The sequence below is a fragment of the Eumetopias jubatus genome, unplaced genomic scaffold (assembly GCF_037043125.1).
Source record: "Eumetopias jubatus isolate StellerSeaLion01/CBP00866 unplaced genomic scaffold, mEumJub1_p1.0 scaffold_2, whole genome shotgun sequence".
In the NCBI taxonomy this organism is placed as follows: Eukaryota; Metazoa; Chordata; class Mammalia; order Carnivora; family Otariidae; genus Eumetopias; species Eumetopias jubatus.
In genome coordinates, this window is record NW_028274808.1 from 75,781,843 (window position 1) to 75,796,929 (window position 15,087).

The 15,087-nt window shown below is 47.4% G+C and overlaps 2 protein-coding genes across 3 annotated transcripts in view; one reads left to right on the forward strand and one right to left on the reverse strand.

The window, feature by feature from the left end:
• Positions 1-2,597, forward strand: part of GATB (glutamyl-tRNA amidotransferase subunit B) — a 94,027-nt gene extending 91,430 nt beyond the window's left edge. Inside the window, exon 13 of one of the 2 annotated variants that reach the window (XM_028125296.2) lies at positions 486-2,597. In XM_028125296.2, coding sequence (XP_027981097.1) covers positions 486-614 — 129 coding nt within the window. In that variant the 3' untranslated portion in view covers positions 615-2,597. Of the gene's footprint in view, positions 1-48; positions 429-485 lie in introns of those variants that run through there. The other variant, XM_028125297.2, reaches the window with a different exon arrangement.
• Positions 2,598-8,515: 5,918 nt separating this feature from the next.
• FHIP1A (FHF complex subunit HOOK interacting protein 1A) overlaps positions 8,516-15,087 on the reverse strand; it is a 79,794-nt gene continuing 73,222 nt past the window's right edge. The window contains exon 11 of the mRNA XM_028125300.2: positions 8,516-8,769. Within this exon, the coding sequence (XP_027981101.1) occupies positions 8,516-8,769 (254 nt within the window). The remainder of the gene's footprint in view (positions 8,770-15,087) is intronic.

Here is a 15,087-nt window from a genome sequence, read left to right on the forward strand (position 1 = left end):
GTTGCCATTTTGTGGATTTGTTTTCTGATAAACACGTCTTCTTGGCAGGGAGTTGAGGGGAGAAGGAAAGCCATGCATTTCAGTGCCTGCTGACCACCACTGGAAGATTAGAGAAGGACCTCACTCTGACTAGACTAGATCCTTCATCTTAGGTTACTCACCCCCGAGCCCGAGAAGCTCCGCGTGCTCGTGTCGCTGCGGCGCCCAGGCGAGCGCCCTCGTCCCTGTGCACCAGCTCTCACCGGAGGCAGGACTCACGATGCGTCACAGCCCTCTCCTTGTCCACTTGCCTCAAAAGGCAGAGTGGCCAGCATCCAGGAGCCCAGAGACCTCCTCAGAAGCTTACCCCCTCCTTCCTTTTCTCATTTTGTATCAAATGCTAACAGAAAAGAAACAATTTGTGTCAGTAAACATAAACCTTAACTTAGCATTTTTAAGTACGCGTGTCATTGTTTTCTCCTCTAAAACAGTTTCTATCTTTAAAGGTAATGGACATGAAGAGGGGAAACCCCAGAGCTATAAACAAACTGATCGGGTTGGTCCGAAAAGCAACTCTCAGTCGAGCAGACCCGACTGTGATAAAGGAGATCCTGGAGAGGAAGTTGTCATCATGAGCCCTTCTGGGTCCCCCGTGCCCGAGGGAGAGCAGAGCAACCTCCACTGAGAACCGGAGCCCGTGACACGTGCCATCCAGGGGCTCCCAGGCCCTGGCCCCAGCTACAGCCCCGGGATGCCACCTGCACAGACCAGCCCCGACAGCCCGGCTGCCTCACTGACTTCGAGATGGTTCCAGCTGCAGTGGTGGGGAAGAAATAGCACAGTTCCAGTGCTCAGTGATTCGGGACTGAGACCCTGTTTCAAATGCTGTCACCGTTCTGAGAAAACTTTTCGTCCGTTGGGATGCAGTACTTTAAACCTGAAAGTAGATGAGTGGAGCTAAAAACCACCGCAGAATTGACACGTTGTAAACAGGAGGCCTCGTGCGGATGGGAAGGAGGGTGTTAGTCTTACCAGCATTCCCTCATCTGAGGACTAAAAGTGACTTTGCCCGTTCAGCTCCCTAGGGACCCAGGAAGGTAAAGGTCTGAGAATTAAATGAAACATTTTTTGTCAAACACACACACAGACGTTTTCAAATAAATTTAATGAATAAAATATATAGTGAAATATCACATAAAAAATTAACTTACACTTCAAAGATTGTGCAGTTAACAACTCCCTCCCCACCCCCACCCCCACCCCCAGGCCAAAGAAAGATAAACAAGCTGTAACATTAAATTGATTTGTTTTGCCTGGGAAGAGTAAGATGATAAAGCTAAAACATCAGAATCTTGACCTTTAACAGTAATTGTGGTGCAGTTAACAACACCCTCGTGAAGGCTGGGCTGCCTTGGCCCCCAGGCTCGGGACGGGAATGCCGTTCCTCTCTCCCGCACCCAGCGTGCACCGCGTGCTGCTGTTCCCTCCAACTCACCATGCTTAACGACCGGTTTCAAGGCTGCTTCTGAAGAGCATATGTCAAACTGTGGCATCGGGAGAACAGACTCTCTGCAGTCTCAGATTTTACACTGAATTGCCAAGCCTACTAAGGAGCGTCCGAGCATTTCCCTCACAGACGATGCTGCCGTGGCAAGCTGGGGGACTGGGGACAAGCCGGCCTTCCCCGTCGCCAGTGTAGCAGTGAACGGTGCTCAGGACTTCCCTCCCTCAGAGTGTGATGGAAGCCTCCCTCGGACCCTGCCTGGAAAGCAGGGACAGAAAGGAAACCAGGTGTGTGGTTTATTCCAGACAAGCATGAGGAGGTAAGGTTTTTAAAAAAAAAAAAAAAAAAAACAACTTATTTTTAAAAAAATGACTTAGAATATTGTGAGAGAAGGTGTTCCCTCACCCAGGAGGCCATGTGGCCCTCACGCATTCTGCTCCAGTACTGGAAACTACTGAACCCAGAAGTAAGATAGTTTTTCTTTTCGAGAGAGAAAGGCAGAGTCCATTCTCTCTCCTCGCATTGCAAGACTGAATTACAAATGGGCAAAGACAGTCTGAGACTGGATTCTAGCAGGATCGTTGTTTTGTAAGAAATAATAGGGTTCAGTTTTGTTTTACAAACTCCATTTTCACCAAAGGTCTGGCTTCTGAGACATCAAACTTTACAGAAGCCACTAGGGGATCTTTCCACACCATTTCAAATCAAGGCCTTGCTTAAATGGGTGATGGGGGGGGGGCGGGCAGAGTGAGGAGGCAGCTGGATGGAGACAGTTTCCCAAAACTATTATGTCCAGTGTGAACTGTATTATGGACCGATCATTTCCAGAGAAAAATGCCATCATGAGAACACCTGACCTTTAAGTGATGGGTGTTGACCTCTGACAACTTCCCCATGGTCTTGAATGCCCACTCTTGAAATCCTGAAAACTGGACAGTTACGTTGTTATAACTGCTAATAGGAAGGGCGCAGCTCAGATACCTTCCTTGGAACCTGACTATATATTCAAAAGATATGTTTGCATAATGGTGTCCGAAGTTCACAAAGTATGGCTCTGCTCATAAACAGGCCTCAGTCAAATACAGTTTGAAATACGTCTTTGCATGAGCGAGAATTCGGTCTGGTTCTTTGTTTGCTGTTTCGGTGAAAATCTCATTAAAATGTAAGAGTTGGTGTCCTCGGTAAAGCCATTGCCATCTGTCATTGGAATCCACACATACAGGCTGGGAAGGGAATTTGCTGGAAAACTGGCTCTTCTCCAGGTCAGCATGAACCAGCTCTACCTGGTCATGCCCAAACCATGGGTTCTGTTAGTTGAAAAGGAGGTCGGTTGGTTGGTTCTGGTGGGAGGTTAGGAATGTAAGCCTCAACACTAGGCACACTGCGTGGCACAGAATAACTTTAGTGAAGGTTGATTAAATTAATAAAACAAAATTAGCAGACAGCTTTTTGTGGGGCCTTTTGGTATGAGAGGTTGGTGCTGCCAACTAGTAGGCTTTTAAATTCTGGACATCTGGGTCTAGGAAGGAGATTCCTGACTCTGTCCAGGCTTATGCATCAAGGTGAACTTCTGTTCCTATCTTTCAAAGTGTATGTGCCCCAAGAAAAAGAAGCTAATTGTAATTTATACCAAGTTTAGCATGTTTCAGCTGAGCTTACACACATACACTTTTGTAATTACTGCTTATCTGGAAGAAGGCTATGGAATTTTTGAAAGTACACACCCTTCTAGAGCTTTGAGTTAATTCAATACACAGCTTATGGAACTGACCCACAGTTCATATCGTCTTTTTCATTTCTATTGAATGTGCTGCATCACTTCAAGGAGTCTACATAGTGACTACTGGGGGAAAAAACACAGTCTATCGCAAAGGCCATATTATTTACCCAGTACCAAGAGCAGCATGGAAACGGCTGCCATGCTTCTCTGGCACATCTTAGACAAATGTATTCATGGATTATTTGTGAACACAGCTGGACCTAAAGTGAGAGATGGATAGAATCTGATTGAAATCCTCTCTCATTGCCTCCCTTAGTCGAACAATTAAGCAAAAATCATTTAAGTAAGATCAACACCAAATTCCCTCTTAAAAATATCTCCAGGCAGGGAGCCTGGGTGGCTCAGTTGGTTAAGCAACTGCTTTCGGCCCAGGTCATGATCCTGGAGTCCCGGGATCGAGTCCCACATCAGGCTCCCTGCTCGGCGGGGAGTCTGCTTCTCCCTCTGACCCTCTTCCCTCTCGTGCTATCTCTCATTCTCTCTGTCTCAAATAAATAAATAAAATCTTTAAAAAAAAAAAGTATCTCCAGGCAAAAAGGGGCCTTGTTACAGGTCTTTTGCAGACTTGTCCCAATAAAAAGTCAGCAGACACACTCAGAAGCACAGACTTCTGCAGCCTCAGCTCCATGAAATTTATAATCTGGCCCAAGAGTTTCCATCGCCCTTGTCAGGTTCTGAAATGACACAGTAAATCTCAGCTCCCCAAAAGATGCCTGAACTACACATCAAGCGCATACCAACCATGCCTACTGGGGGTCTTGTAACTTGTGTGGCTGACAGGTTGACTCACACGTCATAAGACAGAAACAAAATTCACAATGAACCCAATGGGATGGGAAGGGTCAGTCCTAGCTAAAATCTTCATCTGTCTTGGGATCCTAAGTGCAGACACCAAGGAACTAAAGGCTTCCCCCATCGTGTCCCTGTCCTCGTCCCTGTGGAACCTCACCAAGAATCTTTCACTAATGCCCTGTTTATCCAGTTAATGAGCGGCCGGAGAATCTGTCCTCCAAAACAAGTAATGGCCCAATAAATACCTGGACGCAGAGAGGATTTACTGAGGCAAAATTATCCCGAAAACAAGTCTTAGTCTTCCAAAGAGCTCTTTCTAAAGCATTAAGTTTATGATGGTCATTTAAAGAGAGGGGAAAAAAAAATCAACTCCATTTTCTTAAAATGCTTCCTCGATGATGTGATTTAAGGATGGAGTATAAACCGGTTCGACAGTGTTCTGTGTTAAGCTGTGATCTGATAGAGAAGGAGTGCTGTGTGATTTATAGAATGATGGCTGAAGCAAGAAGGGGCCTGAGAATATCTGCTTAATGACTTAGAGCTGGTGTGGCCCCAGCCACCAGAGGACCACTGCTTCCAGGAAAAGCCAACACTGCAGAGCTGGCTGCGATTCACAGCAAGCCACAAATTTACACCAGCCCGGGCCGGGGACTTGGAAGTCGCACGTGCAGTAATAGCTGTCCTGCAATAACGTCTTTCATAAAAATGGCAAGCTTGATAGCCATTTCAGTAAATACAGGACCAGTCATTCGCAATTAAATTGAACTGCCCTTAAATGAGAACTGGAGTTCATGCTGCACACATTGCCCAGCCCGCCCGCGACACGGCCCACCCCGGCCGGGCAGCACTCTCCTCATGAAAGCGACTCGGGCACACGGATCCGGATTGAAAATGTGCAGCCCTTCCACAACCCCGAAGCTCGGAACAGAGCTGGGCGGCAACCCAACACGATCATGGCAACCAAGCCCATTCAGAGACGTCACAACATCTTTCCACCCTGAGTACCGCTGGCTGCCCAAATTGAACATTCGGGCAACCCAGATATTCTCGTATCCTGTTTCTGGATTCTGTTCCTAAGAGGATGCTCTCCCGACAACACCAGGGCTCCATGATGTCTCAGTGGACTGGAAATCAGCAACTACATCTGACCTAAATCAAAGCCACTAGCCACAAAGGTACTCCTGAGGACCCATAAAAGACCTGAATGCATCCTCCCTACCCATGACAGAGACCTCAGTTCCAACCCACCAATACATCAAAGTATTTTTCAAGACGGTACTAGGAAAAAGGGCAGCAATTTCATGATTCCTCTAAATACCAAGGAAAGGAAGTACTGATAACAAAAATCACATCTCTTTAACTGGTTACTCCAGCATCCCCGTTTCATGGCTGGGAAATTGTAATGTACCCCCAAGAAACTGTATTTTAGGCTAAACTCACCTGGAGTTTCTTTGATTGAAATTTTAAAAAACATTTCCTTGGTCATTTCTAAAAATCAGTTTTAAATATCCCATTGCTCACATACACTTTGAATCATAAAATTCACTCCATCTAGAACTTTACCTCAGACCCAGCATTATGAATTGAAATTTATGTGTGAGGTTCTAGGAACCCTCCAGTTGCTTTCACTGCCCAGGACCATCAGGCTAGACACAGCGACACCATTCTCGGGGCTTCGGCAAAAGGGTCTGCGCCCACTGTGTCTTCCAGCAAGGAGCACAGCGTCTGAGTGGGAGCCTGTCACGTGGAAAAGTGACCATGCTCCGGGGGCCACATTTCAAAGCATGCCAGTATCTTGACAACTTTTTCCCAAACATGACAAAAATATTTCTAAGGGCCTCACCTATTACTTTGATTGGAATATTCTATTTCATTACCATGATTTTTTCCCACCAAGGAATTCCCATCATCACCCACCTGCTGTATAGTTCTTCATATCTGCCTAGATCAAAGTTCATTCCTCTGAACCCCTCAGGATTTGCCCTTCTCCTATTTATAGCCTCAGGACTCTGCGGTTTCTCCTCTCCTATGTCCTCCACCTAAGCTACCCGGCTGTTTCCCTCAACCCTGTGGGGTTTATCCAGTTCTCCATAATGTATTTCCAGGTCAAATTTCTGACTTCATTTTGAAAACCCCTGAACACAATACTCTGGAGGAGGCCTATACCGGAGTCAGAAAGATGAACCAGTTCCCAGTTCCAAATAGGGTTAGCGTGTGAGTTTGCTACCAGCATCCCACCCTGGGAGTTAATTTTCCCGCCTCCCACCCCAGATACTGGTCATCTCTGTCCTCCTTTAAGGTAAGTCTAGTTCGGTACCTATTTTAAAAAATGCTAGGAGGCACAAAAGCAATTTCTTTCCTAAAAGGGCACCTTCTACACAGGGGACTGTGGTGTTCTGTATGTAATAAAGCAATATGGACGGAAGAAGAATCAACACCAACACCAGATAATGGAGAGAAGTGTACATCACATCAAAAAGCTAAGGAAATACACTTCCCAGATAAGACTTTCGCCTTTCACGTACCTGGTAAGTCCAAACTGGAAGATAAATACTTGTGCAAAACAAAGCTAAAGGAAAATACAGCTTAAATTCCACCTTCCTGTTCCTTTTTCTCTGTCTTAAGCCGCCTTCTTTTCCAGGGGAGACCTGGGGGGTTGCCAATACAAGCGAGTGCCAGGAAGCCACGAGCAGGCCCGTCCGCAGGGCCTCGTACATTCCCCGCTCCCATAGGACAGCGGGGCAAACCATTTTTCAAGACAGACGGATGTGAAGCCAGAAGCGGACAACAGGTCGGTATCTTTGGTTTCTTGCTTGGACTGGGAAACAGGCTGGCTGCTGAGAGCCTCCTCGCCCAGACCAGGTCTTCCAGGGGCCTCGTTCCATGGGCTGGCTCTCTCTCAATACAAAGCTGCTCCAAGATCCGTGCCAGGGCAAAAGGGCAGCAGCCTCGACTCTGCAGGGTCTCAGATGTGAGTCTGTCCCCCGCTGCTCTCCTCTACAAGGGACCTGATTAAACCCAGACCTGTACTCCGAGCGTCACACGTAGGGCCGCACCCAGGACTCAGCAGCCCTGTCCACAAAGAAAACAAGGAGAGCTGGGACTTCCAATTTCCCTCTAAACAGGGAGGCTCACCCTTGTTATGTGCTTCTCACCTGCCTGAAATAGAGGGGGTCGAATATCCACAAACATCAGCTGTTCATGGTCTCATTTTTAACGCACAATTATTTTGTGTGTTTCCCCCTCTTGGTGGCTTAAGGAGACCGGCGCGAAGTATAATTACACCTCTTGGAGCAGACGGCAAAGCAGGAGAGAGGCACTAATACGTCATGTTGGGGCCTTCTAATGAACCCCATTACTCAGAAGGCAGCATTTCTGTGTGCAGTGAGTCACCGGCAGGCACTTGGCTTTGCAGGGCTCCCCGTGACCTGTTTGCACTAACATCCCAGGTCCCAAAGAGGCCGTACAGTTCCTGTTTCTCTGCAAAGTGCAACATAGGAGAGAACGCAAACAGAATCTAAAATAATCGCCAATATTTTTACAGGCCGCATTTAGTTTACCTTTATCCTTTTCCCCCGCTCCATACACCCCCCTTGCCCCCCCCAAAAAACCACTGTGAAATAGCTGCACAAATTAATCTGTTTGCCTTTCACAAAACACTTAAAAAATAATGATACAGAAGTATATGATACCCTGCTTTCTTCATCAGATCAAACTTCTAAAAACAATGTAATAGTTTGCGTAAGTACATTTCATTTTGTGCAAATCTTACTAAAATAAGGCTATTTCCAGTGTTTTAAGTAGTGATATACTGATTAAAGAAAGCTCTCAAGCAACAAGAAAATTTCCCTGCATTCCATATTCTCCTCAACTACATCTGACTTCCCAGGCAAAGAGCTGAGACCAATGGTTTTGCCTGCACCATAAGGCAAACGTGTTGGGCAGAGTGCAAACCTTGGAAGTAAAATGCAAAGGGACAGAAGATATGTGCTTGTGTGATGGAGGCAAGAGGGGCTCCATCTTTATTCTTCCCTTTTATAAAATGGAGCCAGGATGCAGAAGGCAACGGAGCAGATGTGCATTCTTCACATGCTATGTGGAACAGCTTAGCCTTCTGACATGGGGTACTTCCAGAAACCACCAAACCCCAGTATTTGCTTTTTGGGATCTCAGCTGCAAGATGAGTGACTCAGAGGGATGGGAGAGTAACAATCGGAAAACTTCAGGAGGAAGAAAGAAAACCTGCCAAAGGAGCCACCAGCTTATGAGACTTATATTCTATATAAGGTGGAAAGACCCGTCTAGAGAGGGGAGATATACAGAAAATTGCCCTCCCCACAAATCAAGTATTGTCAGGAAATACCAAAGTAGAAATTTTTGTAAGCAGCTTTGCATTTAACATTCAGTCAAGACACTAAAACCTTAAAAAACAAGAACCTCTATTTTAAAAAAAAAAAAAGCTAACAACAGGAGTCCTCAAGGTCACCCAGGATCTTGTAGCACAGAATGGAGTGTTCCTGGGCCAAGGCAGCCAGTTCCTTCAGGAACTCAGGGAAGAGGGCGGCGGCCAGCATGGTGTTCCTCACTGGCAGGGGCAGGCTTGGGGGCACCCCAGCCACCTTGGCTCTATTTGTCAGGAAGGGCTGAAGCACTCTTGGGGGACCATCCAAAAGGTTCTTGCCGATTCCTGTCCTGGAAGCATCCTGAATGGGATCTGAAACCAGAAAGAAAACAGTCACGGTGACACTCCCTGGTCCCTTACGCCCGCCCTCTTACATGGGGGGGGGAGGGGGGAGCTGGTGGACTGTCAAGTCGTGACTTCAGTCCCTATCACTGAAGTCTCAAGACACAGCCCTTGAACACACACCCTATTCACTCTGTGGCACACGTATTGGCCCCGCAGATAACGTCCAGCACAGGGCATGTGATAGAAGAGTTTTATCCCGAACCCTGTGCAAGGAACTTTGTGCAGAAACGGTGGCAAGAAAATAGGTTGCTCAGGGACCCTCCATGCCCGGGACATGGCGAAGGGAAAGAATGATGCCACGGCATCAACCAGGGGAAGACTTAGCTCAGTACACGGTTTTAGGGGAGTCCAGAGGCTCCACATGCTCTCCCCAACCTCCTGGTATTGGGGAGACCATCCTACCTTTACCAATCAAGTCCTGATCACATAGCAGAGCTGCCGGAGACAAGCTGGGCTAAAAAAGCCATTCCGAGCTCTCTGCAGCTCCAGCCTCAAGGGCTACCTCAGGACCCCCGGCTTCTTGCAGCCGGGACCTCTGGAAGCATGGAAAAAGCCTTTTAAAAGGCTGGAAATAATGGAGAGGAAGTTTGGTGCTGGTAAGAGCAACCAGACCAGGAACTTCCCATAACTGTGGGCATCTAGTGGCAGAGTGGCTTGGAAGCCTCCCTTTAAGAAAAGTTCCAGGGGTTTCCATCTCAGTTCCAATAACCCAGGTCTGAGATGAGATGAGCCCAAACCTGAACATATTCAAATGACTTGCATTTCCATATCAAATCAGTTTTACTAATTAAAATGGTTCAACTTTCCCAACTACTTAATTCTTAAATATCTTCAGCCCGCATATATTTATAGGAATTATTTACGTCTCCTTCTGCCCCTACTCAAACAGTCTCACTGCTCTTTATAAATCATTACATTCAAGTTCTTCATTATTTTGGCTGCTTTTCAGAATTCAGTCCCATTTTTCAACACTCTGAGAAGAGTGTTGCTTAACTACAGTACTAAAAATTCTTGACATTTATAGTACTTTCCACATCTCACTCCTATAGTCTTTAGTGTTAAAAAAAAAAATCCTCTGCTTTACTGCTTTAAATATCTTTTAAAGTTTATCACAGTTCGTGCCATAAAGAACTGGAAGAGTTGCTGAGAATTGGTCTGCTGCTACCTTTTAGCAGAAACCCACAACACGTCCTGACAACAGAGGACGGAAATGTTGACATCACTGACGTATGCTGCCCACCCTGGAGACCACCCCATTGGCACCCCCACGCCAGTCCCCCAGTACTGCAGCTCTTCAAAGGGCCCAGAGCAAAGCTCTCGAAGGAAACTGGCCTGGAGAACAATGAGCAGTGGGATTCGTGAGCAGTAATTCCAGGCCAAGACTCTTCCTGGAATTCCCTTCCCCCTATCTCCTCACCTCTACATCTTATTAGCAGTGGTTAAGAAGAGCACAGACTCTGCCGCTTACCGGCTGAGCGACATCAGGGAGGTTGCTTGACCTCTCTGCACTTTGATGTCCTCGTGTGTCAAAAGCACACAGAGATGCTTTAAGGATTAAAGGAGTCAATAAGCAACTCAACACCCAAAACACAAATAATCTAATTAAATGTCGGCAGAAGACCTGAAATAACGAGACCACGATGAAATACCACTTTACACCTGTCAGAATGGCTAGAATCAAAAAGACAAGAAGTAACAAGTGTTGGCGAGGATGTGGAGAAAAAGGAACCTTCGTGCACTGTTGGTGGGAATGCAAACTGGTACGGCCACTGTGGAAAACAGTATGGGCATTACTCAAAAAATTAAAAAATGTAAAAAAAATTATCATATGATCCATAATTCCACTTTTGGTTATTTATTCAAAGAAAGCAAAAACACTAATTTGAAAAGATACGTGCACCCCTGTGTTCACTGCAGCATTAGTTACAATAGCAAAGATAACAGAAATCAACCTAAATGTCCACTGATGGACGAATGAATGAAGGTGTAGTGTGAGGGGCGCCTGGGTGGCTCAGTCGGTTAGGCGTCTGCCTTCGGCTCAGGTAATGACCCCCAGGGTCCTGGGATCGAGGCCCACATGGGGCTCCCTGTTCAGCGGGGAGCCTGCTTCTCCCTCTGCCTGCTACTCCCCCTGCTCATGTGCACGCTCTGACAAATAATAAAATCTTTTAAAAATAAAAAAAATTTTAAAAATAAAGGTGGTGTGTGTGTGTGTGTGTGTGTACACATAACAGAATATTAGCCATAAAAAAGAGTGAGTTCTTGCTATTTGCAACAACATGGATGAACCTTGAAGGTATTATACTAAGTGAAATAAGTCAGACAAAAAAAGCCAAATGCCATATGATTTCACTTATATGTGGAATTTAAGAAACAAAATGAATGAACAAAGAAAAACAGACAAAACAGACTCTCAAACACAGAGAACAAACTGGTAGTTGCCCGAGGAGAGATGGTGGGGGGCTGGGGGAAATAGATGAAGGGGATTAAGAGGTACAAACTTCCAGTTATAAAATAAATAAGTCACAGAGATGAAAGTAAAGCATGGGGAGTATAGTTAATAACACTAACAATGTGTGGTGACAGATGGTGACTACACTTCCCACGGTGAGCACTGAGTAATGCACAGAATTGTTGAATCAATGTTGTACACCTAAAACTAACAGAACACTGTATGTATGTTAATTATGCCTCAGTAAACGAACAAAAAAGAGGTAAAAAAAACCACAGTGAGTCAAATAGGTGTAACGTACACAGGGGCCTCTCAATGGGTCATCCATCACATCGTCAGCAATTCAGCTGCCACTGACCTCACAGAGTTCCTGTTCCTGCCCCACATGCCATTCCCTGCGCTTGCTTCCTGCCCCATTTTATTAACCAACTAAGGCCTGCATTGCACTTCAGTCTTGTGTTCTTATGTTTTCAGTCCTCTACCAGACTCGGATTTCTGAGAGAGGAGCCGGTAGGCGACGTGTCCTTCACAGCCCCCAGCACACTTCCTTATTCATGGTAGAAGCTAAGAAACATTCACTGAGTGAATGACGGAAGGAACTGGCCAACATGAGGTCTTCCCTACACCTGATCTCCCTGGAGCTGGTTCATATGCCTCATCTCCATCTTCCTCTTTCACATTCACTCTTCTTTTTCTCCCAAAAAAGGGTTTTTGTGGCTTTTATCTAGTTTGATGATGAATTCAAAAGTGTCGCCACTTAAAAAAAAAAAAAAAGCGTCATTACTAAGGCTCATTTACCCACTTGAATCCAAGAATCAAAACTGTCTTCACTACTGAAGGCAGGAGCGTGCGCTGGGAGGACTCGCAGGGAGACCCTTACAGGGGCCTCTGCGATCAGCATGGGAATGGCCTCTCTGTGGGTCACCGAGTGCCACCAAGCTCTCAGCAGCAAGGAGACCCGAGTTATGGTTCCTACCTGGTAACTAGCTGATCACACAATGTCTCCATTTCCTTTTCTGTAAAACGGAAATACCACCGACGTGACCTCCCTCCCAGAACTAAAGATCTGAAAGGACTCTGAAAATAACGAAATACAAGTAAATACAACCTCTGTGGTTTGGAAAGTATTTGAGGGGAAGTGGCTGAGCCCAGAGATCAATAGTCTGGAGGATGACAATGCGACAGCCAGCACAGGAAGTCTGCCCGCTCCGGAGCAGGGGAGCCACGGACCCGTACTTGTGTTTGAAGTGTCAGTGAGGAGGCTCATTTTTCAGCGGGGCTGCCAGGAGCCCAAGGGAATGCAGGGCCCGGGGGGACAGAGCAGGCGCCCGGGTTCCAGCCATCATGAGCGGGCTCAACAAGTCACAATCGGGAGTGGTTTCCTAAAATGTTGCCCTGGGTCTGAAAAGCGGCAACAGAGGTTTCTCAAGACGAATACTAGCCAGATTTCAATGTTAGGGGAGAAATCCGTTCAGCCCTCATCCCCCTGTCCACAGTGCTAGAGCCCACAGCACCCCGACACTGTGAACCCCAATGTTTGGCCCATTACCAGGGCTCTCAGTCACGCTCCCGGATTCAACTCATTTATAGGCAGTCACATCACACCCGATGCTTCAGTAGTCAGCCTTGTGCAAGGGGACAGAAACCTCCCTCATTCCGTGAGTTTAGGGATTTTTAAAGTTGAGAGGAGGGGGTCACTTTGGGAATCTGAAAAAAGTTGGAAGGTTAATCCAAACAATGCCATTAGAGGGAAGTCTTCTTCCCTGAAGCCCCCTGAATGTCACAGACCTTAGAAAGCATAAACCCTGGCTGACTAATTTGATAACCATATGTGGTGGGAACGAGTTCAAGTTCCCCTGGGCACTTACCTGGCAGCCACCGTCATGAGACAGAAGCCAGGACAGAGCACCAGATGTGAGTGATCCCCACCCCTCCCCACCCTGCCCCCTCACCCAGAATGTGTGTCAGGGAAAGCCTGGGAAGCCGGTCAAGGGTCTGCGCCCTCAGCCTGCCACACTGGGCAGGCCACTCTCGGGCTCTTGAGCTTTGCGACCCTGGCTGACTACTCCAGGCCTCTAATTTCAGCTGCCTTATCCAAAAATAAAGCCAACAGTACCTTCCTTGCCCATTCCACAGTGCTATTTGAAAATAAAATTGTCTGTCTAGAGAAGCACTTAACAAAATGAAAAATACAAATGAAGGACACCAAGCATGGAGTGTAATGTAAGAAGACTCAAGTCACCTTCTGTCTACCGATTGCAAAAATGGCCATAATTCTTACAGTTCTTCCCATCGAGAGGTGGATGGTTCACTCCGTTCTTGAACCTGGGCTGGCCCAATGACCTGTTTTGGCCAAAAGAATGTAGCAAAATTGGCCCTGTTTGGGTCCCGAGACAGAGCCTCTAAAGATGTAGTACACCCCTACTCCCACTCTTGCAACCCTACAGCCACGATGCTGACGAGCCAGGACTAACCTCCCAGATGATGAGAAATACAGACCCCCCCCCACCCCCACCATCCCCATCACCCCAGCCGGCTACCACCCCTGTGAGTGAGGCCATCCCAGACAGACAGCCACCCACTGACGGCAACACAGAAGCAAGTCCAGCCAAAACCCGCCAAGCCTGCCCTCGATCAGAACACCCAGATCACCAGGTGCACAGACTCATGAGCACCCATAAATGGCGTCCTTTAAAGCCACTGAGTTGTGGCACTGGTTTGTTATGCATGAAAGCTAACTGTCCCAGGGTGAGTGAGAGCAGCAAGCTCCGGGTTCAGGAGCAACATAGCCAACAGACCAGCCGTCCATGAGCTAGGACAGGCCACGTGGGGCCCACAGCCCACTTTTCCACAGAGACATGCGGGCTCCTCCCCGCTCCATGGATGGCCTGGCCTGGCCTGGCCCTGCTCTTTTCCGGGGGCAGAATCTTAAAGCCTACCCCCTTATCTACCGGTGAACAGGCCCACCTTTCTTTCAAAATCTGCCTTGCAATGCCCTGAAGGCTCTTCACAGCCAGAAAGGACTTGAGTTGGAGAACAAATCCTTCATTTAAAAAGTCAAGGAACAGGAGGGCCCAGTGAGGCCCAGTGACCAAGATCAAACAGCTACACAGAGACAAGGTCAAGCCATCAGAGTTCTGGGATCTTCTCAGCTTCCTTTGTAGGTTTAAAACTTGCCCCGAGTTACATTTCTGCCTCTCACTCTCAATCTTGTTTCTGATCACATGCCTTTAGCCTGGGACCCAGGGCCCCACGCTCCCCACTGTTCACCTGCCACAAGGCTGACTTGTCCGTGTGGAGACAAGCAAAAGCCAGCACAATATGGGGCATTTCTAGTTTGCACTCAGCTCGGCCTACATCAGGGCTCAGAAGACAACGAGGCATCAGATCCGCCCAGCCTGAGCTTAAACGAGGCAAAGCGGAGGTGCTCCCCGGGCCTGGCCAGCCTTCAGGACCACTCCGGGCTCAGCACCGACCACCATCCTCCCCCCAGCCTCTAGAGCTGACGAAAAGGCACTCTCGGCAATTGTAAGCTGAGCACAAACTTTACTTCTCCCGGTCCAAATGAATAGTTTTTACCTTCTTGAACCCTCAAGCACATTTATTTGGGGCCTGAGAGAACAGATGCCCTCCTCAGGGTAGGACTGGCCAACATATGGTTCAGGGTGTGCCCATCATGCCTCTTGCTGGCCCACACGTGCGAAGCTATTTATTCTAGCCAAGCAAGAGCACGCAGCACTCCTTCCCCGACCCACCGTCAGGTGGGAAAACAGATGCCCTACTGAGCCCTCCAGCTGGGAACAGGCCAGGTGCACGCAGAGGGGACCTTCCTT